At 44.0% G+C, this 12114-nt stretch overlaps 1 protein-coding gene across 1 annotated transcript in view; it reads right to left on the bottom strand.

The window, feature by feature from the left end:
- Positions 1 to 6117: 6117 nt before the first annotated feature.
- The window catches only part of LOC117188125 (transcription-associated protein 1), a 156151-nt gene continuing 150154 nt past the window's right edge, over positions 6118 to 12114 (bottom strand). The window contains exon 21 of the mRNA XM_033391474.1: positions 6118 to 6804. Coding sequence (XP_033247365.1) covers positions 6232 to 6804 — 573 coding nt within the window. The 3' untranslated portion in view covers positions 6118 to 6231. The remainder of the gene's footprint in view (positions 6805 to 12114) is intronic.

The following is a 12114-nucleotide window of genomic DNA, read 5'->3' as shown; positions in this document are numbered from 1 at the left end:
AAGTAAGGAAATCTTTAAAAAGTTCGACCGTGGTGCTTTAAAAGTAGTTTATTAAATCGTGATAGGTGATGAATCATGTGGGTGTTCCAAGATGAGCCAAATCCAACAGAAGTTGTTCGAGCATGAAACACTTTGAATCAAATGGTTGCCTGTTTCTTCGGGAGAATGGGTCATGTGGCCATTGTTCTGCTAGAGCAACGTAGGACTGTCAATTCTGAGTGGTACACGATCATTTTTTTGCCGGAGGTCTTCGTAGAAATTCGCAAAACCAACTGCCGAACACCAATAATTCTCTATCATGACAAGGCGAGCTCTCACACATCTTAATTATGTTAATTTTTAAGCACTCAAAACATCGAATTGATGACTCATCCGCACTACAGTCGTGACTTGGCATCCAATGATTTTTTTTTTATTCACTCACATTAAAAAAAATACTGCGTGGTCAACGGCTTACGAGCGCCGAAGAAGCAGTTCAAGATTTCAAAAACCATTCCATTCCATTCCAGTCCGAGTTTCCCTGGCATAGGTACATATGTATGCATTTCTCGTTCTAGCTCCAAGTTAAACAATACTTCATTCTGCCAACGGTTGTGACCTCCTACTTCTCCCAAGCTTAAATTTGAACAAGAGGCAGATCCTCAAAGCCCAGCTGAAGATCCTTTTCAGTCTGCACCAAATCTGTACCGAGTCAGCAGCAGCGCTAAAAGAACTCCAGAGGGCTGTCCACAAGTGCCTCACGATACTCACCCACTCCGAGGTCTCCACAGACAGCGTTTTCGCTGATGGAGTGCTGGTGTACCTCATTTCCGCTAAGCTGCCAAAGACGACCTTGGAGCTTTGGGAGCAATTCGTGACGCACAAGTCCAGATTCCCACCTGGCGCTCCATGGACAAGTTCCTGGCGGAGCGGTACCTATCTCGAAGTGACCGAGCATGGCCATCCAGGCATGAAAACTCAGCCCCACTTCAGGGCGAGCATACCCACTTCAGAAAATTCCAGAAGCAATCCGTTTCGGTCCCAAGGAAGTCCTTATCCTTGGAGGTTTCGCTCGATCAAAAAAGGAGCACGTATTTCGCCAGATTGTGCTCCGAAATATTGGGCACCTCTCGTATTCCACTCAGCTGGCTGCGTATAAGCTGCTCCGGTCGGCCATATCTGAAACGCAGCTGCTCGACGACAGTGCTCACGTTGCTTGGATGAATTAGGAGAGACTTGACGGTCTCGCGGGCTTCATCCTTCAGTGCCTTCAACAAGCGTTGGTTGTTCTCCAGGTCAGCTGTGACGCCGCACTGCTCGCACCGACCCCGTTAGGTATTACGGTATCGATGTTCGTACTCACATCGTTCTGGGCTCTTGCCCTTTCCAGCTCCTTCTCCAACGCTGCAATTCTCTCCAAGAGATCCAGCATTAGAGGTGGCTCGTTCTGTCCATGTGCGGAAACTCCTGCTGTGGTCGTAATACTCCTAGGTTGGGAAGCTACCAAGGAGGCTGTGGTGGCTTGGCTAGGAATCAGCGGCGCCGACGTAACTATTATTTTCGACTTCGGCGGCCTGTTTCCTGCACTACTACTACTTCCAGGTTGCGAAGACGCACTCGTTGTTGTGGGGGTGGCTTGCCCCTCCATTATTCGGTTACTTCTTCTGGGGGAATGTTGCATCCTTCTATTCCCTAGAAGTTCCAGCTAATCGACGCTGCCTGCGTCTGCTTTGGGTCGCTGCCTGCGGCCCAGTCCAAATATACACGCTGTCCGCGTTCATCTGGGCGCTGCCTGCAGCCCAGCTCAATTCGACGCTGCCTGCGTCCCTGGCAATTCTCTGACTGGAGGTGGCTGACTGCCTGTACTCCAGCGCAAATTGCCCTTGCAGTTCCTTGCCCAGGACTGCGAATAAAAGATCATGTCGATGGTCCCGCGGAGTTGCCTTTAACAGCACCAATTAAATCCGCTCTAGCAGTTAAGCTGGCGCAAGTTGCTGCTGACTGCTGCAGGTACTGGCACTGGCGCTGGCACTGGCGCTGGCACTGGCTGGCGCTGGCGCTGTTTTATTCTATAAGGTACATCGGTCATAACCTAGCACAATGTTGCCAAATAATCTTACCGCAGTATGTCCTCCTGCTTTAACCTCTCGACAGTAAAGTGAAGCTTAAAATTATGGCGGCACCTCGTGGTAGCCGAAAAATATGCCCGTTCATTCGTGGCTGGAAATTCACCTTCTATCGATATACATTAAATACTAGATCTAATACTAGTTCGCCTATCGCGGTCAACTATCGACCGTCGACAATGATAAAAAAAATACCGATACCATCGATAGTTTCGAATTTTTTGTTGAAAAACCTCGAGAATATCGAATGTCTCAACTATCGATGTTTTCCCAGCTCTACCATAAACTATTTATGTTCTTGATCAGCATCAATAGCCGAGTCGATTGAGCCTTGTCTGTCTGTCCGTCCCTCCGTCTGTCCGTCCCTATGAGCGGCTAGTGCTCAGAGCCTGTATGAGCTGGAGCCACGATATTTTGTATACAGACTTCTGTGGTGTCACTGATACAAGTGTATTTCAAAACTTCGCCCCACCCACTTCCGCCCCCACAAAGGGCGATAATCTATGGCATCCACAATTATAAAGATACGAGAAAACAGAAAACACATAATCGTAGAGGATTGGTTGGTTTTAAAAACCAATACGATCGGCTCCTAGGCATGGAGGCTCAGTTTAGCGGTTTAAAACTGCTGAATGAGTCTCCGAGGCGCAAAAAGGTCACTCCGCGGGATCTGCAATTGCCAACCGTCACTCAGCCGTGCACCGCCGAAAAACTGACTCCGACCACTCCAAGTGTGCAGCAGTTGATCTCGTTTGCCACTCCAAGGGCAACGACAGCTGCTGGCGATGCAGATTTGGTAGCCGAATTCATCGCCTCGGGGAATGTGCAGCCAAGTACGTCTGCAGCGTCCGTGTCCGTGGTGTCCGCAAGTTCGCTAGTTGTCCCGTCTATCCCGATCCCACCAGTAAATAGACGTTCCGGACCTCCGGATATTGCCACCACAGGTACTAGGCCTGTGGTGACTAAACCACTGGTGGGAGTCCCACCAAAACGACAAGTTTTTGTTTCACGGCTGGCCCCTGACCTCACATCTAATGATGTAATTGCTTTTATTCAAAGCAAAATAAAAGCCGTGGGTTTAAAGGTGGAGAAATTTAACTTCTCTTATGCCAGGGAGATAGCCTCGTTTAAGATAAGCATCTCCCCAACTCAATTTGACACCATTTGCTCCGCCAAATTTTGGCCGGAGCATTTGGTTGTGAAGGAATTTAAGGCTAAGAAGAAGAATAGGCCCCCCATATCCCTTCCAAATCTTTCCAGTGTGCCACCCTCAACCTCAACTTCCTCTTCCTCAACTTCACGTCTTGCTTCCACCTTTCCAAAAAACTAACATCTCTTTTAGTAACCTATCAGAATGTAAGAGGCTTGCGTAGTAAGCTCAGCATTCTTTTCCGGGATAGTGTTGCATTTGCTTCCCACGTTATTGTGTTTACTGAAACCTGATTAAAGCCGGACATTCTTAGTTCCGAGGTTTTGGCAGGTCGGTACACAACTTTTAGAAAGGACCGTTCGTCTCGACGTGCAGGGGGGGTTCTAATTGCAGTGGACTCTTACTTCACGTCGGAACACTTCACAGTCCAAACTCAACAGGAACTGGAATTCCTGTGTGTAAAACTGATTCTTCCCGCTTTTGCTATATTCATTACTTGCTCGTATATTCCACCTTCTTCGGATATCTATATTTATGAGCAGCACTTGTCCGCTTTAACCGCTGTTTCTTCCTCGCTATCAGATAAAGATCGTATGATAGTTCTTGGTGACTTCAACTTGCCAGGAACTGTTTGGTCTTCGGTAAACGAGTCTAGTATCCTAGTGCCCATGTCACGACATGACTTTGTTGACGGCTTGCTTGACCTGTCCCTGTCTCAAGTCAACCATGTGAAAAATTCCTTGGGTCGATTGCATAATCTGTGCTTTGTCTCGGATCCGACCATAATGTTGTTAACCCGAGCCCTTCCGCTCACTATACCTGAAGACGTCTACCATCCTACTTTCGAAGTGTCGCTAGATATAGGACCAACTGTATTGGATCGGTCGAGAAGGCCACCTGAACGTGGCCGTTGCTTTCGTAAAGCCGAGTTTGCGAAGCTTAATAACCTCAATAGGGACTTTGATTGGTCCGCTTTGTACTTATGCACTGATGTCATAGAAGGCACAAACATTTTTTACAATGCTCTTGGCACATTTTTTGATTCTTGTGTCCCGCTTTCTTGTCCGATTACATCTGGAAAATCCCCTTGGTTTACCAAAGAGTTGTCCAGGCTAAAAAACTTAAAATCAAGACTTCATAATACATTTCAGGAAGTTGGTTCTCCTACTTCTCACTCTCGCTGTGTAATAGCTCGGTCAAACTTTTCAGTTCTTAATGCACAATGCTATAAGAACTATCTATCTCGATGCAGGATACGTTTTTCTCAGGACCCTAAACAGTTTTACAGCTTCGTAAACAGTAAGCGTAGAACGTCCGCACACCCATCCTCGCTATCATTGTAATACGTTGGCAAATAATGATCAGGCAATTGCCGATCTTTTTGCCCAATTCTTCCAAACCACCTATTCTGAGGAATTCATCCGTACCCATACGGTTTACCGAGGGCGAACGGCATTTTCAGTCCCTTGTTAAATGAATGTTCTTTACTTCATGATCTTCGACTAGTTAAGCCGGTGTTTTCACCGGGTCCAAACGGGGTTCCAGGTTGTTTACTCAGGTACTGAGCCGAGACACTGTGTGGACCCTTGCTTAAACTATTCACCCTGTCCATCGATTCTTCTTGCTTCCCCCCGATCTGGAAGGAATCGTTTATAATTCCTCTCCATTAAAAAGGTAGCAAGTCTGATGCAAAAATCAGGTATTAACTCCGCACTTGCAACATCTCTCTTGTTCTCTCGCTTGTTCGTCCGATCATAGAATACGGCTCCTGTATATGGTGCCCTCAGTACAAAGTACACCAGGACCGTATAGAATCAGTACAAAAAAAGTTTTTACGCTTTGCTCTGCGAAGCTTAACTGGGATGCGGGTGTGAGACTCCCATCTTACTCTAGTAGACTGCTATTAGTAAACCTCCCGTAGAAAAATGCCTGATGCCTGGCCTCCCTGATCTGTTGAGCCGCATAAACTTCACGATTCCTATTAGACTGACTAGAAATTTTATACCGTTGTTCCTTCCACTTTGTAGATCGAATTATTCCTTGCATGAACCGTTTAGGGTCTTATGCTCGGATTATAATTCCCTCTACCATATCATATCCACCACTAATTCTCTTCCTCTTATTAAATTACTAATCCTTACACACCTTTCTAGTAAGTAGTAATTAGTAATTGTAGTGGTATTTTTATTTTTATTTTGAATGCATGCCTAGTTCTCTTAGAAACTTCAGTGCTAACCTTCTTCGAATATTAGTCTAACAGCTATCTTTCCTGCATGCTCGCGTAACAGCCTTCTGCTGGTGTCACACGGGCCATTTGACGGTGCAGTAATTGCATCGCCTCTTGCAAGATGCAGTCATTGCATGTCAACTTCAAAATATAAACGCTAAATTTAAACCCTAACGGAGAAATTTTTACTTGTAAATATGAAGTCAGATTTGCCGAAAAGGATCGGCAGCTTCCAACAAATCTATGTTAAATAAATAAATAAAAACAAAATAAGATGTTAAAAAGTTAGAAATTGTAAGCATTTCATAGGGTTTTTACTCATATATGCGTATTCGGGTGTGATAGGGTCAGTGGTCAGTGTGTGTTTAAAAAGGCTGTGATCACTTATAAAAGTGAAATTTTCATAGGTCGAGGATCTGTAACGTGACCTCTTGGGTGTCTGTTCTATGGTTTCTTTCGCTTGCGCAGGGAAAAAAAGTGTGTTTCCGGTCCTTGCGTTTATCTATAAAATTTAAAATTTTACCTAAAATCTATACTTAAGTTCAAGATTATATAATTTGTGAGGGCGCTCCTAATGCGCATTCACAAAACTTTTCTCAGTACTTTCTGGATTTATTAGACAATTTTTGTGCAGATGCGATGCTTGACGGAAATTGTAATCATTTATTTTACTTTCTTTTTTGTTTACAAATATGTTTGACTTAAACTATAGAATTGTATCAAAAATCTCTAAACTCACTTTACATCCCTTACAACCAGGGATGCCAGGCTGGATCCATGCGACAAAGATTATCGATATTTGTGGCAGATTGTATTAACATAGATATTTTCTTAATTTCAATGCTATCAAAATATGAAATTTTATTAAAACGGAGGAGTATAACATCTACCGCGGAGTTAACAACGCTAACGGTATGTTCCATATTATTAGCTTCTGAATAACGCTCTTCTGTTCCCTCAACTAATTTACATTCTCTAAAGACTTTTTTTTGCAAAGCGATTATTTCATCTCTTAAAATAGTTTGTAATATAGAGCTAAGTTTATAATTTGGTTGAATGAAACAACGAGCTGTAGCCACAATCGCTGCTGACAGAGGTCCTGAAATTCCAAAAGTGGTGATAAACTCTCCGATATTCGGAGTTAGGCGGAAAGGCACTGGTCTATGTTGATTAAGCTGACATTTGTCATCATTAACATCGAACTTAAAATATGAAATGTTCATGAGCCCAGAGTCCTGATGAAGATACATCATATCAGCATTGAGGCGTGTTAAATTTAACGCGTGTTCACAAAGATAAGAAAGAGCCAGTTGTAGCGTGAGCTAAAAATAAAATATAAGAGAATAATTTGTATAAAAATCTCGTGTCACGATGTTGGTGGTTCAACTCCTCCTAAGGGGCTAGAAAGATTTTTATGAAATTTGTTGTATATACAACGATTTCCACAATAAATATCATATATATGGCGATTCACATCTTTGTTCATTTTTATTTCTACCAATAGATTAAACATGATTCCTATGTCATGTGATTGGTGAATTTCTTAATAAATTGGAATTTTGTAAAATATTCAAAATAGTAGGATTTTCCTCCTTTCCTCTTTTGTCGACCTCTCATGTCACCTGTTTAGTAGCAACCATAAACACGAAAAACTACATTGCCCCCAAAGACAAGATATGTAACTTAGATCTTCAAAAAGTTTTTTAAGCGTAAAATAACAAATAGAAAAAAAAACTGGAAAACTCTCACTCTATAATTTCATATTCTCCGGCAAATCTTTTGCCATATTAAAAGAATGCCATTTCGCATCCAAACGCGGGTATTGATATGCACGGACAAACTCTCTTCAATATCCTCCTCACGGAAGTGGAATCACAACGATCTCATAATCCAGGAATTAACACACATCGTAAGCTCACACTCAACAAAACTCTGTACTGTAGGCTCCCAGCCACCAAGGAATCAATTGCAAGTCGTAGACAAGTACGCCCAAGGTACGCATCGGACACCCACAAACTACACACCAACAAATAGGTATAGCAAAGTTATCCGCTATTCCCAAAATGTTTGAGACGGTATTAACTCCGCACTTGCAACATCTTTGCAAGTCACTTACATCTCCCACTCAGCATGGATTTATAAGGCGGCGATCAACCACCCCGAACTTGTTAGACTTTACCTCTTTCATTATTAAAGGCTTTCAAGGTAACTTACAGACGGATGTTATTTACACCGACTTTAGTAAAGCATTCGACTCTGTAAACCATTCCCGTTTAGCGCATAAACTTGACCTTTTAGGGTTTCCGCCCAACCTCCTGAGATGGATTTCTAGCTATCTTTGTTCCAGGTCTCAAAGAGTCCTCTTCAAAAACTCCCTCTCTTTACCAGTAAAGGTTTCTTCGGGAGTACCACAGGGCAGCCATCTAGGCCCCTTACTCTTCACACTCTTTATTAATGACTTGCCTTCAGTATTAACATACTCTCGAGTACTTATGTATGCGGATGATGTTAAACTCTGTGTCCAGTACAAGGACATTTCATTTCATTCTCGCTTGCAATCCGATCTCAATAACTTTCAGTCATGGTGTTGTGCAAACTTGTTACACCTTAATGCCTCGAAATGCAAAGTTATGACATTTCATCGTTCTAGCCCTTTGTTGGCTCCCTACACCCTATTTGGTGGTTCTCTTGAGAGAATTACCCTGGTGGATGATCTGGGTGTTATGTTAGACCCCAAGTTAAAGTTTTCCGAACACATTTCTACCATGGTAAATAAGGCCATGGGCGTGCTTGGGTTTATAAAGAGGTGGTCAAAGGAATTTGACGACCCCTATATAACAAAGACTCTCTATACCTCGCTTGTTCGTCCGATCTTAGAATACGGCTCCTGTGTATGGTGCCCTCAGTACAAAGTACACCAGGACCGTATAGAATCAGTACAGAAAAACTTTTTACTCTTTGCTCTGCGGGGCCTTAACTGGGATGCGGGTGTAAGACTCCCATCTTACTCTAGTAGACTACTATTAGTAAACCTCCCATCCTAAGTTAACCGTAGAAAAATGCTTGGTGTGATATTTATGCACAACTTGATCAGGGGTGACATAGACAGCCCTGATCTGTTGAGCCGCATAAACTTCACGATTCCTATTAGACTGACTAGAAATTTTATACCGTTGTTCCTTCCACTTTGTAGATCGAATTATTCCTTGCATGAACCGTTTAGGGTCTTATGCTCGGATTATAATTCCCTCTACCATATTATATCCACCACTAATTCTCTTCCTCTTATTAAATTATTAATCCTTACACATCTTTCAAGTAATTAGTAATTGTAGTGGTATTTGTATTTTGATTGCATGCTTAGTTTCTTAGTAAGTTTAGTGCTAATTTTCCTCGAATGTTAGTCTAATAGCTATCTTTCTTGCATGTTCGCGTTTGGTTCGGCTACGCACCGCGCGTCATGCGGCAGCGCCCCTCGGTCGGTTGGGCGGGAGGAGGGCTGCGTTTTGCCTGGGATCCGCGCGTAACAGCCTTCTGCTGGTGTCACACGGGCCACTTGACGGTGCAGTAACTGCATCGCCTCTTGAAAGATGCAGTCATTGCATGTCAACGTCCACACAAAAACTCCCTCTCTTTACCAGTAAAGGTTTCTTCGGGAGTACCACAAGGCAGCCATCTAGGGCCCCTTACTCTTCACACTCTTTATTAATGACTTGCCTTCGGTATTAACATACTCTCGAGTACTTAAGTAATGTATGTGGATAATGTTAAGCTCTGTGTCCAGTATAAAAACATTTCATTTCATTCTCGCTTGCAATCCGATCTCAATATCTTTCAGTCATGGTGTTGAGCAAACTTTTTACACCTTAATGCCTCGAAATGCAAAGTTATGACATTTCATCGTTCTAGCCCTTTGTTGGCTCCCTATACCCTATTTGATGGTTCTCTTAAGAGAATTACCCTGGTAGATGATCTGGGTGTTATGTTAGACCCCAAGTTAAAGTTTTCCGAACACATTTCTACCATGGTAAATAAGGCCATGGGCGTGCTTGGGTTTATAAAGAGGTGGTCAAAGGAATTTGACGACCCCTATATAACAAAGACTCTCTATACCTCGCTTGTTCGTCCGATCTTAGAATACGGCTCCTGTGTATGGTGCCCTCAGTACAAAGTACACCAGGACCGTATAGAATCAGTACAGAAAAACTTTTTACTCTTTGCTCTGCGGGGCCTTAACTGGGATGCGGGTGTAAGACTCCCATCTTACTCTAGTAGACTACTATTAGTAAACCTCCCATCCTTAGTTAACCGTAGAAAAATGCTTGGTGTGATATTTATGCACAACTTGATCAGGGGTGACATAGACAGCCCTGATCTGTTGAGCCGCATAAACTTCACGATTCCTATTAGACTGACTAGAAATTTTATACCGTTGTTCCCTCCACTTTGTAGATCGAATTATTCCTTGCATGAACCGTTTAGGGTCTTATGCTCGGATTATAATTCCCTCTACCATATTATATCCACCACTAATTCTCTTCCCCTTATTAAATTATTAATCCTTACACACCTTTCTATTAATTAGTAACTGTAGTGGTATTTGTACTTTGATTGCATGCTTAGTTTCTTAGTAAGTTTAGTACTAATTTTCCTCGAATGTTAGTCTAATAGCTATCTTTCTTGCATGTTCGCGTTTGGTTCGGCTACGCACCGCGCGTCATGCGGCAGCGCCCCTCGGTCGGTTGGGCGGGAGGAGGGCTGCGTTTTGCCTGGGATTCGCGCATAACAGCCTTCTGCTGGTGTCACACGGGCCACTTGACGGTGCAGTAACTGCATCGCCTCTTGAAAGATGCAGTCATTGCATGTCAACGTCCACACTGGTAAATAAGGCCATGGGCGTGCTTGGGTTTATAAAGAGGTGGTCAAAGGAATTTGACGACCCCTATATAACAAAGACTCTCTATACCTCGCTTGTTCGTCCGATCTTAGAATACGGCTCCTGTGTATGGTGCCTGTTCGGAGCAGAACCCAGCCGATTAGCTGCTTGCCAAATAGCACCTAATTCTTGGCCCTCAGCCGCTTATTTTGTTTGTTACTTATGTCTATGTCACTCATTTGTTTGTTAAAGCTTTGCGCTTGCTTGCCCTGCTAAACGCTCTCTGCCAGCTCGCTCTTCGCTATCTCCGTTATGCGTCTGCCTACCGACATCGGCCGAGCGAAGCTGCGCTTAGCGATCGGAGCGGCAATGTAAAGGGCAGGCAAGCCACACTTGCAATTTGGATGTCACGCATTAAAGAACATATCGTAATTTTATTTCTGCGCCGAGTTTTATTTAATTCGAAATAATTAGTCGGCCGATTGGGGATAAAAAACATTATCTCCACATAAAATTTGGTGACCCCGACGTGATCTCTGAGTTGCAGTGTCAATTAATAATCATTCGCGATCGACATTTGTTAGCCCTAGCAAATTTTCGGCGGTTAAGCACAATTCGGTGCTAAAACACACTTACATACACCTACATACACGCATTGCTGGCTATTAATTTCTCTGTCGCGACAATTCGGTCAGTGCAGTGCAGCGAACTCACTAATACACACAAGCGGAGTACAAAGCGGAATCGGACAGCTCGCACAGCCGCACAGCTAAAGGCATTAGCTATAATCCCTTTGCTTTCGGTTCCCACGTTTATACGTATACAGGGTGTCTTTTTCGGTCGTGCTGAGTGACTCTTTTAAAACCTCAACATGGCAGCACCTGAGCCTACCAATGTCGCGAACGCAGCAATGCCGAGTGATGTAGATTTCTACAAGCACAAGGCCGAGTCCATCGCGCGCCAACTAAAGGCCATGGATCGCTTTCTCACCAAGGAAGAGCTTGCCGAGTTAGATGAGGCAGAACTTCAAGCTCGCTTAGAGCAAATCGAGCGAATGAATGCGGATTTCGATGCCGCTCAAACGAGCCTTGAAAGGCTGGATTTCCTGCAGTTAGCCCATGATTCCCGGCTGGACTTTTCGAATGTTTATGTGAAGGTTAGGTCCAGGCTGTCGCGGGAGTTGATGGCTGCTCGCACGGTAAATGTTGCCAATTCAACGGCTCGGCATACTCTCGAGGGGAATTCGTCGTTGTTCGCCTATAATAGTATAGGCCGTTCTCGAATGCCCGAGTTGCAGCTTCCGCGATTCGGGGGGAACTACATGGATTGGCCAGAATTCCACTCGATGTTCTCGACAATGGTGCACAAAGACCATCGTATACCAATCATCGAAAAATTCCAATATCTTCGTGGAGGTCTAGATGGTGCTGCGCTGGATACGATTCGTTCCTTGGAACTTTCTGAGGAGAATTACGACAAGGCGTTGAATTTACTAATGTTGCGATTCGATAATAAACTGTTACATTTTCAGGCACACGTCAAGGCTATTTTCGGGCTGCAAGGGGTGGAGAAGGGCTCAGCTATCGGCTTGCGCGCGCTCAGCGACAAAATCAATTCGCACTTGCGTGCACTTCAGACCTTGGCGACCCCGCAGGAGATTTCGGATGGGTTGCTGATCTTCATCATAGGCACGAAACTGGACCACAAAACAAAGGAGAAATGGGAAGAGAACTTGCCGACGTCAGGATTGCCTCGG

The sequence above is a fragment of the Drosophila miranda genome, chromosome 3, assembly GCF_003369915.1.
Source record: "Drosophila miranda strain MSH22 chromosome 3, D.miranda_PacBio2.1, whole genome shotgun sequence".
In the NCBI taxonomy this organism is placed as follows: Eukaryota; Metazoa; Arthropoda; class Insecta; order Diptera; family Drosophilidae; genus Drosophila; species Drosophila miranda.
This window is presented reverse-complemented; position numbering and strand designations above follow the sequence as displayed.